An 18,769-nucleotide genomic window follows, 5' to 3' on the forward strand; every position below is an offset into this window, starting at 1 on the left:
TTCTTCTGTAAGAAATATCCAGTTGACATATTTTCCTCTTTGGTAGAACTATAGATTAAGGATAGAAAAGCTTAGCAACACATCCATTAGTAGCTTGTCGGTAAAGTAATTATATTTGACTCTTGTCTGCAGCATCTGTCAACCTATTAGGACCTTTTATTTTCAATTGTTTTGCAATTAACTGTAAAGTAGCAGCAATAAAGTTAGTTTGGACATCTCAGTTTAAACCGTCTATGATATCTATGCCTTTGAATGTTTCTGAAACAGATGTATGGTGCTATACAAATGCTGTGGATCATCATCATCATCATCATGTTTGTTGGATTAGGGCTTTCGTGTGCCAGTGATCAAGCTGATAAATGAATCTTAAAGGGATCATATAGTTTTAGTTGAGACCTAATTTCAGGTTTCTAACATTTTTGGTGAGATATTGAAAAATCTCTTATGAAATATGAAAGAGCATGTAATTCCATGAGGAATTTAACGTTCATGAAAATTGGGTTTGAAGTGGCCGAGATATCCAAAACAGAGCGATTCTAATAAGTGTAGGACCCACACTTTATTACTATCGCTTTGTTTTACTTTGTTTTTGGATGTTTCAGTCATTCCAAACCCGATTTTCATCAAATAAACTTTGAATTCCTCTTAAAATGGTATGCTCTGTACTATATCATAAGTGTTTTCTTGGTATGTCGCAAAACGTTAAAAGCCCAATTCTCATCTCCACCAATATAATACTGTACCATCCCTTTGATATGTGTCTCTCTTGTTTGTCCATCATTTCTTTCACAGTGTCTTCTACAGGACCAGTGCCACTAGAAGACATGAAATCATGCTGCAGTCAACCCTTGCCACCCACTGGAAAGCTTGGCTGGGAATACTGATGACAGTAGGCACTGGACATGCAGCCACTAAAAAAGCAGTGAACTCTCTTTATAAGCCGAATGCCCACTGTGCGACCTGAACGTGCGAGCTGGTGCGAGCTGTATGGGGCGCCAAGTGTAGCATGTTCTATTTCGTTACAAAATCAGTCATTTCGTTAAGGAAATGATCATTTTGTAACAAAATGACATTTCATTACGAAATGACTGATTTTGTAACGAAAGAGGCCATGCGACACTTGGCGCCCCATACAGCTCGTACCAGCTCACAGGCTCAGGTCGCACAGAGACTTTACCTCTCTAGTACATGTAGGTCCTGTGTCGATGGTCTGTGTGTAAGGTGTATTGAAGACAAGTCATTATCTCTGGTGTAAAATTATGTACCGGTAAGCATTTGTGGCGGGAATTAAAGAGAGTATAGCATACAGTTTGGGGAGTGAAGTGGTTTCATTTGGGCAGCTGGTGTATAGAGGTTTTTTTAGTATGAAAACAATGAGTCCTCCGATTTCTTGCTTTCTTTTTTTAAGGAAAATGATCAGAAATCTGATTGTAACTTGCACATGCCATAGAGTGTAAAGATGTTTACTTCAGGGGAAGCCTTCTACAGCACACAAGACAACCAAAATGCCATGAATGAAGAGAAAAATGCTATACTTTAATGATATGTAGGAGGTGGTGGAAATAATTTCTCTATGTTGGCCGACAATCGTTAACCCAGATCCTGACTCCTGATAATGCTTATTTATCGAGCAGAAATTCCCTGAGGTGACATGGTGCTTCCCTTTAATTTTGAGTCTGCTCAGTGTGTGTGTTGACTTCTGTCATGGAACTCTGGAACAAACACAGCATCTATTTAGACAACTTAATTTATCACCTGTCACAGGTATTCATGGTGTATGTGGAACACCTTTTACCTATGGGGAACAATCCAGTCTCTCAGCTGTGTTTAATACTGGTTCCATGACACTGCTCCTGTGACAGTTGCTCCCATCTAAAATATCTGCACGATTAGCCAAACATAAATTATATCTACAAACATAACCCCAACCCTAATCCTGATCCTCACATCAAACTAAATCTAAAACCCTATTACAACCCTAAGTCTGTCGAGAAAATAAGATGGGAGCAACTTTTGCAGGATGGTGGTCTTGATCAGTACAAAATGAAAAAAAAATAAGTGCTCATAAGCCTTACTGAGAAAGAACTTGACCTTTTCATCCTACTGAAATTTGTTACTGGAACCGCTATAAGAGTAATCTGATGGATCTGAGAGATATGATTATGTTGGCTCGTATTGATAGTAGTGTCTGGTATTCTCTGAATTTCATCACATGTATAGTGGACTCCCATTATAACAAAGTCCTCTGGACTGACAGATTTACTTCGTTATATCGAAATTTCATTATAACGGAACACATAGACAATAAAAAACATAGAGCCAATTAAGTTGTGGCCTGAATTTTTACTTCGTTGTAACCGGAATTTCGTTATATCCGTGTTCGTTATGACGGGGGTGCATTGTAGTGGAATTCAGTGATTTGTTACTTGCCTTTGTGGGAGTGAATTCTCATTAAAAATATCCTAATTGGGATGCAATAAATTGCTTGTATTAAACCTTTTTCAGTGGCTTGAAAAGGCAACAGAGTGCAGAGACAACTGCACTTGGGGCAAGAGAAAATCGTTTTATAATAAGAATTTGTTATATCGGTGTTCTTTATAGGAGTCCACTGTAGTACAGGTGTAGTGATAAAATGTGACTAGTGCAAACAGAAGAAATAATGACAGTACTGTTCAGTCTTACTCAGTGGTCTGTGAGGTAGTAGAGTATCTCTAAACCCTAACAACTCCTTGTGTAAGATTTTGATTGTTGTTTGGGTTTTTTTTATAGAAGAGAGTAAAACAATTCAATTGCATAATGAGGGCTTCGATATTAGTGAACTTTAAAAGCTGTATTTTTGCGAAGGCTTAACTTTAATTAATTTATCTCTGTTAGGCTGCAAATTTAACACGTGAAAATAATATCTCCTGATCTTGATCGCACAAAGTGTTGGAGTGAACAGACAGGCATTAGTGCACTAATGATAACCTTAGTGTAAAATGATAATCACAAAAATGTCCTCATTTGTGAAAATATCTGTTTGTGAAAATAACAGCTTTTACAGTACATGTATCTAATATGGAGATAGAGCACATTGGGTGGCCAAGAAAATTACAACAGGGCTATTTTCTTCTTTTTTTTTAAAGGAAATTAACCTAAGATATATTCCTGACACAAATGAGTGACAATTTTTTTAAAAAACTTAGATGTTGTTGCGTTTAACTGCTCTTATACAAAGTTTGTGAGAAACATGTATTGCATGTTTACATTTTACATGTCACACAGTCATGAAGTGTGTGAATGTGGCACACAGAGTTAATCACAAATTTATTACCAAGTCTCACAGGATGATGTCATGAAGTTTGATGAATACATTCTACCTCGTGCAGCATTTGTTACAGTCATAAGCTATGGACCTGCCCCAGACTAATATTCGTGTAATCTCTATTTGGTACCAAAAGTACATTTACATGCACCATATCGATCAACTGTAAAGGAAACCAAAGCTTGAATATAAGTGTAGATTGAGTGAGAGTATTACATGTAGTATTTATAGAACACATCAGTGAAATTTTGAAGAAAATTGTACAATTTGTTCAAGTTATGAATTTTAAAATTTTTGGTGCCTTCATCGCTGGATAAGGAGACTACTACACTCCATGACATCATTATGGACAACAGTAGAAAGAAAGTTTAGAGAAAATTCAACATATTTTCAGTTTCTAGCATAATGAAAGAGCACCTGGCTTACCTCTTTAATAAAGCAGGGGGGATAATATTACCATTTACATACAGTGTATGTGAGTAGCAAGTCATTTGAACATGTACTTTACACAAGAAATGAATTTTCAAGGAATTCTCCTTATACAAATGTATTTTCTGTACATTTTCCAAAATGATATTAAGTTTTAGTAGTCTCCTTATTCAGCAGTGATGGAACTTAATATTCAAAATCCCTAATTTTTTAACAGATTGTCAAATTTTTTCTCAATCTTTCTCTGAAGTGGTCTTCTAATAATGCCGCCTTCACTCAATCCACATTTCTATTTGGGCTTTTTAACTGTAGATTCTAGAAGTGGCATTGTCTTTTGTATTCTTATATGTGCTTGTGTGCAATATGCCACTTCTCACTTTCTCATTGTTTTAACTGGAGTTTCAGGTAAAAAGAACACATGATGTGGTGCCAGCAATATACATTAAATTCTTTCATGCTGCGAGATTGTGAAATGCTAAAAGTAAACTGCAAAAGTCAGTATAAAATTTCTTGTAATTCAGCTAAATCTGGGGTTTTAAGGACAAATCCCTGTTTTGAGAAACAAAAGAAAGTGTGGTTGATACATGAGTAAATACAGTAAGCATGCACTTATAGCTCTTTACAGTAATCAACTGAGGCCAAAATCTCATGCTTGGATTCATGTACAATTTGGTAGGTTTATTTTTCAGTCATAGACAGCATATTTTATACAAGTTTATATAAATGTTTTTTTATATACAAAATAGGGTGGACATATTGTGCATATTTTTGCTTTGAATATATGACTTTGCTGGTGTTTATTTTTCTCAGTTCTGATACAATGTATTTATGTTTCATTGATTATAAAGAATATATTCAAATATATCGCAAGGGTGTTTGTTTCCTATTGAAGAGTTACTTATGTCAACAGAACTGTGAATGTTGTGCCCAAGTGTGTGAGTTCATGCATGTTATATGTAGTTGAGTATGAATGATTGTGTGTGTCTGTGTGCATTGGTAATGACTTTCTGCACCAACGACTTAAAGGGGAAATCCAGTCCAAATGTGAGTTAGTCTGATAAAAAAAGGGTAAAATCTTAGGACTTCAATGGTAAAAATTTGACTGAAAGTGGATGAAAATTAAGGAAGTTATGACATTTTGAAGTTTTGCTAATTTTATTTCTGCAAAACAGTTCTTGTACAGTGGATATGAATATGCAAATGAATGAGCTAACCATGTCATACCCTAGCCTTTTGTCAAGGCCCTCTCGCTGTACGGTGAAGAGAGCCCAGCTGAGTGGGGTTGCGCGGGGGCCTTTTGAGATCTGCTTCGCATCCTTTTGTTAGCCCTTTGAATTACCGACTTTTGCTCCCCGATTTCGGGAGCAAAAGTCGACCAATCAGCGTGTCTGTCTGCGCGAACCCGATTTGAATGGAGCGAATGCATGCCGCAGACCTCACAGAACTCTACACGCAGAGTGTAGAGTTCTGTGGCAGACCTCTGCGGGTGGTCAGTGATGCATGCAAACAGGCATGACAACACCAAGACTGAGGATTCGGGAAGCGCGCCATTCCATTGGTTGACCGGAACCCGTTAAAATGAGTATTCAGAAGGGTTCACATGTCATGAATAATAATGTGTGAAGCAGATCTCAAAAGGCCCTCGCGCTGGCGCGCTCGGCTGGGCTCGCTTTGCTCGCCCATTATAGCGAGAGGGCCTTGACAAAAGGCTAGTCATACCCTTACAATTTTCCATTGATCGTGTACAATAAAATGAAGAAATTTCAATTTTTCTGTCATTGAATTGTCTGAAGCATGACGTTATCCTGGTTGAATTACTTCAGAATAGTAATCAATTAGAATATACAAGGATCTGAGCCTCGGGCATAATTGTGTTTGAATGAAAAACTGTAAATGTACAAACTACATTTGTATATGGTAAGTTGTGAGGGTATGACATGCTCACTTTTCTATTTGCATATTCATATTGACCATTCAAGAATTGTTTCCCCCCAAAACAGCAAAACTTTAAAATGCCATAACTTCCTTAAGTTTCATGCGATTTTGATCTAAATTATATAAGCACTGTCAATAAAAATAATAAAAATAAAAATAATGATAATGGTAATAATAATATTAACAAAAACATTTATTATTATTATTATTATTATTATTATTATTATTATTATTATTATTATTATCATCATCATTAATATTATTATTATTACTACTATTATATGAGGGTTTGATATATCTGACCTCTTCATAACAAGGTTCCACTGTACTCATTTCACAACACGACTCTCTTGCAGGCCAAAATATCACTTCCTCTGACCGTTATCTCATCTTTTTATTCTCCAAATTGTCCACATCACAAAGGCTTTGTACAGTACTGCATCATCACACTTTATATCAAAAGATCCTCCTTCAGCAATTCTGGGATGAATCCTTAACCACACTTTACATAGAAAAAAATCCTCCCACAACACTTCAGCAATGAATCCTCGACCAGTTCTCAAAGTTCATCAAATCATTTGACCACATCTCTGGTAAATTGCAGTCCAACTGTCTGTCCCTCCAACAGTCTCCCATTCCTGCATGAATTTTTAAAGTCCACCACACACTTGAACACGGTGTGCCATGTACATGTACATGTACAGACACCACAGGGAGTCCAATTTCTGAAATAAGTTTCTGGACTGACTGTCTTCTAAAAGGGAAGTTTACGCCAGCTTGTCTTCAATCCAACTGGAGGGGTTTACCGAGGCCTATGACAACTTTTCGGAGGTGCTCGTCCTTTGCCCAATTGACACCACTCCCGATGACCAATCCCTGGAGGATACCCCTCTCCATGGTGATGTGGGAGATGAGGTTGTCAAGCTTCTCCTGTCTGGGGAATGATGGAATCATTGGAGGGAAACATTATTCAGATAATGCTTGTTCAGAGGTGAAATCGTGCACTTGACATCCTCGCAGGACTTAAACTTTCTCCAAGAAAATATATTTTCTTGAAGCACTCGCTGAGGGAAAATATAACTCCCAGGGACTACCAGTCAAGTGTTATACCACAATAGACATGGTAATATTTATTTCATAATGTCTAAATGAATACACATTATTCCATTCTTGCCCTAATGGCAGCTGTGAAATTGTAGAACTACATTACCTGACGTCATGTCACTCCAAAACATGATTGAGGAGGCACAGCTTTTTAACAGCTCGATCCTAAATTTACTTTCATTCACAGACCATGTGAAATGTAATGTGATTTGCCTGCTTTGTAGTAGTTAGTGCAGACTGTGAGTTTGATTGACAAGCAGGAAGCTTGAACCTCCAAATTTCAAATCAAGATTACAATCTCGATTCGTGAACATGATTACAACAGAGATTTTCTATTAGCTAAAAGAGCTCTACTTGTGTGTTTTCTTTTTAAGTTTGCAGAAAGATGTAAACTGTGGAAGAGAGGTTTGTGGCAAGACCATGTGTATGTAGTCCTTGCAACAACTGCACATCAGAAAAGAGAACCCCAGAAAGTACATCCCCTCAGGTAACACAATCATGAAAACTTCCAATAAACTTCAACCAAAAACATTTACTAAACCATGAACACCACACCACAGAAAGAACTCACTGTTCTTGCAGGGACCGGCTAGAAGTGCCAATTCTACTGTCCTGCTGCTGTTTTTCCATACTCTGTAATCTTGTCATCAACTCCACATTGGAAGCCTGCAAGTCTGTAAAGGTTGAGATTATCATGAAGTGGCATCTTGACAAACTGGTAGAAAATGAAGCAAGTCTTGCTAAATATCTTTTTCATTACTGTTATTTCACTGTCATTATTATCATTACTAGCAGCACCCGTGGAAATCCACGGGTCTGAGGGGTTTTATTTTTTTTTTCTCATAATACGATTTTGCACATTTTTATTGAAGAAATAAAAAGAAAAGTCTTCTCATTCTTTCGTTAATTGTGCTGTCTTCTAAATGACCACCCTTCCCAGAAATTTTATAGTACATTTTTGTAGTATATGCCCGGCGATCCGGTCCATTGGTATGGATCATTCCCGCCACTACTTGCTTTTATTATAGAACTTGAGTTTCAAGGGGTTATTTGCACCCGTTGAAGTCCAACAGTTGTCTTGTTGCCCCTCACCCCTTCCCCCCCCCCCCCTCACGCACACACACATTTCCACCTCCGCAGGGCAAAAAACAAAAACATTCAGGGAAAAATTACCAAAAATGCAAATGAGATTCCCCGAAAGTTCTGCCCACAGGTTGTTCCCGTCGAAACGGGAAGATATTAACACAATGACTTTGATTACCCCCTGCTCTTGCATCCACGCGGGCACCCGCGGGAATCCACGGCTGGTCTCAAGGCCTCGGTTTGTTTTGTGGTTTTTTTTTTCATGTTTCTTTTCCCCACGTTATGAGAGAAAAATAAGATATTTTCGTCTTCATAATTTTGCTCCCTCCTTTTTGTTTTTGATCACCAAAACTTGGCTTGATATATCATATAGAACTACATCTGCTTCAGACTGTACATTATCATAATCAATATTAGGCCTACAATTATTGCTCCTATTATAGTTATTATTATATTATTATTATCATTATCCTTATTATTATTATTATTATTATTATTATTATTATTATTATTATTGTTATTATTATTATTATTATAATTATTATTATTATTATCATTATTATTATTATCATTATTATTATTATCATTGTTATTATTTGGGGAGGGGGAGATCATAGTCATCAGGTTTAATAGGCACCCGTGGGAGTAGGGTCTCACGACCTCGTATTTTTTTTCTTTAATATTTTTCCCATGTTATGGAAGACAGAAGAATATATACATCACTGCATTCGTCTTCATTTGCTCCCTCTTTTTTTTTGTCACCAAAACTTGGTTTGATAGACCATAGAACCACACATTCTATTTCCACTTGCAATTTTAAAAATAGGCGGTCGGCAAAGCGAGGTTTTCCTCTACGTCCGCTCATCTTATGAATATGTATGATTACAGCAGCTCTGCAGTAAACGAATGGACACAGCTGCGCGTGTAATCTGATATGGAAGGGTACGATCGGCAAATATATTTAGCCGCGTCCTAAACAGTCTGCGTATAATGACATCGGACTTGAGAGCAAACGGCGAGCAAACTAAATGACGTACCTGAGCTGCATATAGTATTCTGCAGTTGTGCAAAATACAATTACATAACAACGTTCGTTGTTTTCATTTGGGGACGCCAATAATGGCGAACTGTACGTAAATGCCCTTGTAGTCCATATCACGCACACACAGATTCGTGTAACCATCGTCAATACATTCAGTACACGTAACAGGCGGAGGCAAAGGTACATCACAGAACTATACACACAGTGTAGAGTGTGTAGAGTTCTGCGAGGTACATTGTGTGTGTGCGTGCGCGTCCGCCGGAAGATGTCAGAGATTTCGCTGCACCATCATCTTTAGTATCCCCCAGTGTCTCTGCAAGCTAAAAGATGGAAGATCGAGAAAGCAGGAGGCCAGCGCAGGTTCCGTGAATATTGAAACGCTCGGCTCTTTCGTCACGCACAAAAATGCATTATGCATGTAGCTAATTAATTTTTCTTTTTCGTCCTCGATGTCGACACGGAGGCGGAGAGGGGACGAAACCCGCGCCATTCGATGTAGGATACTCTCCTGCGGCCGACGGCACCGGTCGCAGCTGCCCGGAGCCGATGGCTCGGGAGGAGATAGACAAACCAGCAACGCCGAAATAAAACAGGAAATACATAAGGCCGCGACAACAACAACAACTTCGAGTATTATAGTAGTAGACTCTGTGTGTGTATATACTTTGATATGTTTGATTACTTCCTTTGTTGCCTACTCCTGGTACACCTTTCAGGGCTCACTGTTTGCTCAGCCCCCCCCCCCCCCCCCCTTCCCCTTGCTGTTGCCTTTTTCACTCTTTCCCTTTCTTTATCCCTCTGGTGTCCTTATCTTGTTTGATGCTGCCTCCCTATTCACCCTTTCCTTCAATGGTTGCCCCTTGATCCTCATGATCATTACTGACCCTACTCTGCCTTTTGTCTGTCTGCTCTCCTCTGCCTTTTGTCTGTCCACCCTCCTGCTCTAATCCCCCTCCCTTTACCTGTTGGGCTCCTTGCCTGTGACTTCCCACCCTCTCCTTTGTTTTCTTTGTTCTGTGTACCCAGCCTGTCCCTGTCTGTTCTTGTTGTGTGAAGTCCTTATAATAAATGTGATTGCTTTCCCTGCTTGTTTGTCATTTCGCCTCTGACAAAGATTCTGCTAGGATCGAAAGCTCAGGCCCCTTTTGACTCCATTTGACTCCATTGGCTCGCCTTTATTGGACAAGAAGTTTTAAGCAGCTTTTTTTGCTACATTTAACTATTGCCATGTCAACAACAAAACAAATGTGCAGATGAGAAACACCAGGAAAACGTTTGGGCTCCTCAATTTTTATTCAAAAAAATGCAAAAATGCACCGCCAAACATATTCCATCATTATGACATGCAGGAACAAAGCAATCTGTCACCTTCTCTTTGCCCCAACCTCCCAAATGTTTAAGAATTGGCTTTAAGTGCATCAATGCTATGCGAACAAACTTCAGTAATTCTAACCTTCTGGATGGATTTTTGAAGTGTTACAAAACACTGGTACCCTCACGCACACACGTATACACACATAACAGGGGCAGATCCAGGAATTCCATAAAGGGGAGGCACCTTTGCAAAATTAAGAGGAGCACACCACCCCCCCCATATTTTTTCTTTGTATTTCTTTTGTTTTTAACAATAAATAAAGAGGGGGCGCGCGCCCTGTGCGCCCCCCTCTGGATCCACCACTGCATAGAAACACTGCTGTAAAGCAGAAACACACCCATATACCCACACACATTTGCATATACACACATGTGTAGACAGACAGACAGACAGACAAATATACACACACACCTCTGATTTCTTTCTTCTTTTGGTCGATCTTGTCCTGAAGAGTTTGGCAGCACTCGTGGTGGGCCAGGACATCTGAAGCCAGAGTCCTCTGTCGATCTACCAGCTCTCCTGCCCACGCTCTCTTCTCCTTCTCTTCAGCTTTAGCATCGTCATCGACATCGACATTGAGATCAACATCAGGAGCAGCATTGGCATCGGCTGGTGGAAATAACAACTCCAAAAGTCTGCTGCAGAGCTGGGCGCTGAAAAAAAGGCAAACAAAAATAAGGAAAAGACATGACGGACATGGACAAGGAACCCACATTCTAAATTGCGTTTTGCATTTCATTTTGCATCTATACAGAATTTCATAAGATCCTTTCAACTTAACACTAGGTTTTTGCATCCATCTTGATCAAAATCATGTTCTTGAGAGTCCAACTTCTTATACAGTGTGTAGCAAAGGAATTGCAGTATATGATAAAGTGCAATTTCCATGGCAACTCAAACCGTTTGTGGGTTTGGCCACTTTGTTCGTACAGGGGATACTCATTATAATGAGGACCTAAAAAACTATGACAATTACCTCATACTATCGGGATTCTCACTACATTAGGATGGCCTGAGGGCCCAAGTCGTTTATTTTGCTCCTTCCAGACCTAGGCTGCCCAACTTGGCGCACCCATAACTCTCCATTGTATGTTATCATTTTGTATTACGTAAGGTTGATATTTGTAATGGAAGCCATACAAATAATAATTATAATAATGACAATAATAATGATAATGATAATAATAATAATAATAATGATAATAATAATAATGATAATAATAATAATAATAATAATAACAATACTAATTATTACTATTATTATTATTATTATTATTATTATTATTATCATTATTATTATTATCATTATCATTATTATCATATTCATTATTATTACAATAATTATGATAATAATAATTATAATAATAATAACATGAAGGTACAAACACAGAGAAACATACTGAGTTGTCACCTGCAAAATCACTTTATTGTAAAGAGAGCTTTGTTGTATCAAACCTCTTTATGACCTGGGGCCTGTTGCATAAAACTTACCATTGAATTTCAATGGTAACTACCGTCAAAATTAGGCATCACAGCCAATCAGCATCAAGGATTCTAAAATTTACCGCTGATTTGAATACATACCGCTGGAAAGGAGCGGTAAGTCCAGCGGTAAGGGTTTTATGCAACAGGGCCCAGGTTTTACTGTACTCTGCACAGCAATCTCATCTCACCTTGTGATAATCTGCTGCTTGACTCCATGATTCATGGATGCAGTAAGGAGTTCCTCTTCAAGGGCTACCAGCCTGAGCATTCCAAACAATAGACACAGAGACCAGAGGCTTAAAATTTGCAAACTGGTGGATTAGTGGTGACCTCTTGCCTTGGCAAATCTCCAGCAGCTCCCTTTGGACTATGAGCTTGTCTTTCAGCAATGCACAACATCTACTTTTAAGCTGTCATGAACAAGATTCTAAAATGTCTATCGGCTTTTCAAGGGTCTAGCAGATTTCTGCAATGGATGGGTTAATCTGGGACAGATTTATAGTCAAACCTGTCTATAGCAGCCATCAAATAGAGATAAATAGAGTGGCCTCTCTAGACAGGTTTGACTTCATTTTGATTACAGTAAGACCTGTTGTGGCCCAAAAAGGTTCCCAGCTGTGCTTTTGAAAAGTAGGTGCAAGATTCAAACCCTTGCACGTACCCTAAGAATGACACAATCTTTCTGCAATTACTTAATTCTAGCTTCGTTAACCAGTGGACATTCAGTTGGAATTTGAACATCTATTGTGATTAGATTTAGTACAATCTTACTACAAAGTGGCAGACTGGGTGAAATGCAGGCCTGATTCCAGTGAGTGAGGTAATACAACATAAAGGGCTTTAAGTAGGGTGCCTACCTGTAACAATTAAAATATAGTACAAACATGTTTGCTGGAAAATAAAAATCACAAATAAGAAAACAGAATGAACAAGGTTTGAAAGTCATTTTCTAAAAGGCAGCATGGTAAGAAGACTGTTTCTGAAATGTGTTCAAATTCTATGCACGCCTTGTTCACAGAGTTGCCCATAACAACTGTCTGTAACATTGCAAAAGTGCAGCAGTTGTCCACAGTATATTTGACCCTGCAGATGCCCCCTCCTGATAAGTACCCCCCCCCCCATCATCAAGAGTGGAGCAGTCTGCAAGTAGCTTAATTTGCATATTTAATCCCAAGCCAGCCAAGAGCTGCTAGAGAGTTCTTTGTGGGTGCACAAAGACCCCAGTAATTTGCTATTGTTCTAGCTGCTCTACCAAGGTGAACATCTCCCACAGAACATCTCCTCAAACTCGAAAATTGCCCAGAAAATCTGCAGCCCGAAGGTATGCTTCTGTATCTTTTTATTAATTATCTGTCAGTTCCATTAACAGAGTATGAATACTGAAAGTTGTATACTTGTTCAACTTAACATTTCAAGTATGAATGATGAAAGTTTCCAACTCATGCAAGTTTGAGTGATGTGCTGTAAAACCTGTGTATAGTTATGTGTTATATGACTAGAGTATAAGCGAACAAAATTGAATATGTGTGTTAGTCATATATATTAGTGTGTTACATAGTAGTAGAAAAATGTATGCCAATGCGATATATATTTGTAGCTAGTAGAGTATGTGTATGTAGTTGATGAAACTTTTGAAGAGTTTAAAGAGTTGTCCCATAGGGTACACCATGCTAAGTTGCAAGGAACTTTGAGATGCAAGAACAAAGGATTGTTTGTGCTTGATGCTAAGCTGTGTGTATCTGTGTGTATGAAAGAGAGTGTGTATATGTTTTGCCTCATAGGGCTATATGTGTAGGCCTACTGATTACTACATGGAAGCTTATGCAAATTAGGGAGAAGTATATACAGATTAGGTGGAAGCTTGGATGTGTGTGGAGAGTGCAAGCTGGTAGAGAGATGGAGAGACAGGATGAGAGAGAGAGGAAGAGAGAGAGAGATTGGTTACCTCAGTGTGTGTGGGAAGGTAATAGGGCATAGTAGTGCAGAGTGCAGTGACTTTGTGTGCCTACTCTCTCTGACCAGTCCCTCTTGTTACTATGGCAACGAGATAAGACTCAGTAGAGCCAAGGAAGGAGTGTGGACAGGTGATGTTAATACTTTCTTGGATATTAGTTTGCCAATTTCATTTAGTGTTTTAGATTCCACATGTACCTTAATTGTATATAATCAGTCGTTTAGTAGGAGTATAGAATAAGATTAGCCATTTATGTATTCATGAAGCAAATTCAAGATGCATGATTTCTAGTCAAAGAATTAGCATGAATTTGGATTTATGGCTTTTTGTAGCATTTCTTAACTTAATGCTATTGTGTATCCTTCTGTCACACTGAATAGTTTCAAGGAATGGTACATTATTGGTGGAGATGAGAATTGGGCATTTAACTTTTTGCAAGATACCAAGAAAACACTTATGATATAGTACAGAGCATACCATTTTAAGAGGAATTCAAAGTTTATTTGATAAAAATTGGGTTTGGAATGACTGAAACATCCAAAAACAAAGTAAAACAAAGCGATCGTAATAGAGTGTGGGCCCCACACTTATTACAATCGCTCTTTTTTGGATATCTCAGCTATTTCAAAACCAATTTTCATCAAATAAATGTTGAATTCCTCACAGAATTACATGCTCTTTCATATTTTATAAGAGGTTTCTCATTATCTCACCAAAAAATGTTAGAAACCTGAAATTAGGTTTCAACCAAAACTGTACGATCCCTTTAACGACTTATTTGGTTTACAACATATGAGACCCTGCACCTCAAAACAAACAAAAAGTCGCCAGACATGCATTTTTAGTTAAGACCATATTCTGAAAGAGCAGACTTTAAGCTTAAAAATGATGTATAACTCAAATCAAATGGACTCTCCTAACCTATCTAAATATTGGAAAGAAAGCACAAACTCAGGAAAAGTGTGAACTGAGAAAAGAGGCTTTAAAGTACAGTGTCTATTCAAGCGCTTAATACCAAACCGTGCTGGCTGTGCGATGAATGGGACAAAAAACAGGGAGTAAACCACCAGAGTAACAACAATGAAGGGATTATCAGATTAATCTGAAATTAGGCATGCCTCATTGAAACATTCTGTTCATAATTAATGCCAACTTTCAAAGCAGTAGCACTATCCTTTCAAAAGTTATTAGAGTTGAAAGTGAAGAGTGTGGACAAGGTTTTTCAGAAATGAAAAAGGGATTCTAAAGACACACCTAATCACACTATTTTACCAAAAATGTTCGAGATAAACTGCTAAAAAACACACTTTTCTGTCCGTTTTATGATACCAAATTTTAGCATAATGTAAAAGAAGACCCGCTCTTTCAGAAAATGTGAAAAAGTCAAGTTCGGCTAGGTTGACCCATTTCACTTATTTTCAGTTCTCACACAAAATCAGTGTGTGCGACTTTATGTTCGTTTTGAGGTGCACTGTCACATATAATCTCCAAAACAGTGGTATTGTGTTGCATGTGATTTCAGTAAAAGTTTTGATGTCCTTTGCCACTTGCAATTTGACCATATGTTTATGATTTCATGCTGTGTTATTAATTTACAAGGTTCTGCAAACATGGAGCCAGCAGAATTCTCGTAATTCTGTAACTAGACATTCACTCGCCAGTTACTGTACATTCCTTATGGGCACAGGCTAGGTAGCCAGGGTGAGTCTCATAAAGATGTTTGTTGATTTTTTAGATCATTTGTATCAACATGCATGTATTTTCTAGACAGTGAGTAGAGTTTATGTAACTCTATATTCTGTGAGTGCGTTTATCCTGCATCACACAGCCACTACGCTTGCCAGAGGCTTGCTCCATCTAGCAACAATTAAAGGGGCATAGTCCCGGTTGTGTAGATGGCGCTGTTGATGATGCTGCCGATCACCATTAGCATTGATACGAAGATCACCGAAGTTGAGCTGTCATCAAGAGTAAAGTGCGTAGATGTTGCCAAGTAACGCTGCCTTTGCTGTCTTCTTTGCGCATCGCGCAGTCTGTAGTAATGCCAGGGTGCGTGCATATGTGCTTGTTATTATGACATCACAAAAGAAGTTTGCTCAAGCTGTCATCCCCCTCAGCCGAATCATGAGCCGAACTGTGATCGGACCACTGACTAAAGTGAATCTGACTTATTCGGACTCGGGAAAGTGGGCCAAAGCGTAAGCGCCAAAGAGAAGTTGATAGCGTAGGTCTCTATAGGAAACTTGCGCCGTGCGCCCGCGTACGCATTTGACTAAAACACCGGGACCATGCACCTTTAAGCGAATTCCTGACCAAGGAACTTAACTTTGAGGGAGCAGGTGAATGAAATGCTTTGTTACATCAACATCATGACTGATAATATGAACAGACATAAAATTATGTATAGGGTTAAGGTAGTAAATACTTACTTGCTGTTTAGATCTTCTGCCTGGTCATTTTCACTTGTACTAGAATTATTGTCTGCAGACACTCGTATTGCTCCTCTTTGCATCTGTTGCAACGTTTGAAGCCAACCATTGCACCTCAGGGGAAAACCATAATTTTCAGATAACATTATTCAACCAGTCCTCCTAAATTTGAACCATAATTGGGTGGCATCAAATTATATCACTGTGAGTCAAAGATTTAAGAGTTGTACCCTACCCTTATTGCAGACCATTTACAGTCAAGAAAATAGTGCATTATAAACTTGTGGCGCATTTGGAAATTGCCTGTGGATAGCGATGTGCATTGATTTGGCCCATTCTGGAGTTAAATCATGTAAACACACACAGGAAAAACAACAATTGGCCCACAATGATTCAATTGTAGTAGGAGATCCAATCCTCCTTAAAATTACATTACAATCCCTGAACATATCGCCAAAGTTGCTTTCAAGATACAAACATCAATCCTGCAGTACCGGTAAGTAACTACTCATGCTGACATTTCTATTCAAACTCCCATAGGATGATAGAGCAAAATGAGTTTTTGAAAGAGGCTATTTCCTTTCTTTTAACAAAAAGGTGTATTCCTTTGCAAAGTGAACAATTCTATAGGTGTTTGTAATATTGTACATAATTTGTGCAATACAACAACAAACATGTCATCTCTGTGAATTTATCAATACGAAGTCAATTTTAAGTGCAGAGTATAAGAGACAAAAACAATACAGAAGAAAAATTAGCATACTTTGCAAAGGTTTGGATGTTCTCCTGCAACGTTTGCGAAGCTCCTTTGCCCTGATCTGATGCCAAGGACTGAGAAATATCCTCCATCCTCTGACTGACTGACTGAAAGTCTCCACTGGCCATTGCAATTGCTTCCTTTGCAGCTGATGATAGGTAACCCAGCTGAAATGATAAGATTAAAGGCCCTGTTTACCTTTGGGAACAGTGATTTAAAAAATGTTCAAGATATCATATTTGATGCATATGATGTGTAGGTCTGTTGTATCACAAAGCATCGTACCATATATTTTTTTTTTTTGCAATAAAGCCTAACATATGAGGAGATATTAAATGTCAGCATGGAACTAAATGTTATGTTCATGATCTCAGTAACACTAAGACTTTGATAGACAGGCTGGAAGCTGTGTAGAACAGATCAGCGCAATTTGTTAGAGGTGACTACTCTAGGCACAGTAGCGTAACAAATATGAAGCGTGAGATGGGCTGGGAACTGCTGAAACATCAACGCAAAGTAGGACTCATTACCACATTCCGTGAAGCGCTTGCAGGTCGCCTATCTATCCCAGTTCAAAATGTCCTGCATCCGGTCCGAAGGGTTCTCCGGAAATCATCTTCAACAAGTTTCATCCCAATCACCATATACAAAAATGCTATAAATACTTGTTCATCCCAAGAATGATCACAGACTGGAACACAATCCCATTGACAGTTACCGACATCCTTCAAAGCAGCAATCCTTCAGTACACCCAGGAGCAAAGCAACTAGATCCCACACTTCTCTCTCCGCGCAATATAACACCAGAGCACCCCCTGTCCACTTGGCCCCTACTAAGGGGTGTTGGACAATAACCAAGAAGAAGAAGAAGAAGAAGTATTTTTCTCAATAAACCGTATGTAACACATGATTTAGTATGGAAACATTTTTTTATAACTATTGTTCACATTTTGTGTCTTCAACAATACTTAACATTGATTACATGGATTCAAATTTTTATAGTGATTGTTTCTTTCCCTAGCTCACATTTTATAATTTTTTTTAAAGCACTAATGTTACATTGCAAAAGTGCAGCAGTAAAATTGTCCCCAGTATATTTGACCCTGCAGATGCCCCTCCTAATATGTACCCCCCCCCATCAAGAGTGGAGCAGTCTGCAGGCAGCCTAATTTGCATATTTAATCCCAAGCCAACCACTAGCTGCTAGAGAGTTCTTTGTGAGTGCACAATTTAAGACCCCAATAATTTGCTATTGTTCTAGCTGCTCTACCAAGGTGAACATCTCCCACAGAGCATCTCCCACAGAGCATCTCCTCAAACCCAGAATTTGCCCAGAAAATCTGCAGCCCAAAGGTATGTTTCTGTATCTTTTACTGATTTTCTGTCAGTTCATTCACAGAGAGTATAAATACTTTGAGTTGTATACTTGTTCAACTTGATTTAAAGGTAATATTTCAAGTGTTGATGATGAAAGTTTTCAACTCATGCAAGTTCGAGTGATGTACTGTATAACTCGTGTATAGTTATGTGTTATTGGACGCGAGAGTAAACAGTAAGTGAACGAAATTGAATTTGTGTGTTAGTCATGTATTAGATATGTTACACAGTAGTACAAAATTGTACAATGCTAATGTAGTATATATTTGTAGCTAGAGTACATATGTGCGTATGTAGTTGATGAAACTTTCGAAGAGTTCGAAGAGTTGTCTCATAGAGTTATACCATGCTATGTTGCAGGGAACTTTGAGATGCAAGAACAAAGGATTGTTTGTGCTTGATACCAAGCTGTGTGCGTCTGTGTGTATGAAAGAGAGTGTGTATACATGTATATTCCACCTGACCTCACAGGGTCAATGTGTAGGTCTACATATT

General features: G+C 38.4%; 1 protein-coding gene across 1 annotated transcript; it reads right to left on the reverse strand.

Annotated features, from left to right (window-relative positions):
• Positions 1–6,451: 6,451 nt before the first annotated feature.
• Positions 6,452–17,025, reverse strand: LOC139716343 (uncharacterized). Its single transcript, XM_071627891.1, has 5 exons — positions 16,904–17,025; positions 11,946–12,017; positions 10,684–10,925; positions 7,344–7,446; positions 6,452–6,602 (listed from the first exon to the last, which is right to left on the reverse strand). Exons 1-5 carry the CDS (start codon positions 17,023–17,025, stop codon positions 6,452–6,454), a joined length of 690 nt encoding a protein of 229 aa, XP_071483992.1.
• Between the last annotated feature and the right edge of the window lie 1,744 nt (positions 17,026–18,769).

The sequence above is a fragment of the Diadema antillarum genome, unplaced genomic scaffold (genome assembly GCF_040938485.1).
Source record: "Diadema antillarum isolate AM-2024a unplaced genomic scaffold, OU_Dant_1.0 scf00000064, whole genome shotgun sequence".
NCBI lineage: Eukaryota > Metazoa > Echinodermata > Echinoidea > Diadematoida > Diadematidae > Diadema > Diadema antillarum.

Bases quoted from the DNA above. Each gene is read 5' to 3' on its own strand.
- LOC139716343 (XM_071627891.1), bottom strand. From the start codon at position 17,025: ATGGCCAGTGGAGACTTTCAGTCAGTCAGTCAGAGGATGGAGGATATT. The intron at 10,926-11,945 runs GTGAGATGAGAT...CCTTTTTTTCAG, and splicing joins AAGCAGCAGATTATCACAAG to CGCCCAGCTCTGCAGCAGAC. The intron at 6,603-7,343 runs GTGAGTTCTTTC...ATCATTCCCCAG, and splicing joins AGCCGGTCCCTGCAAGAACA to ACAGGAGAAGCTTGACAACC.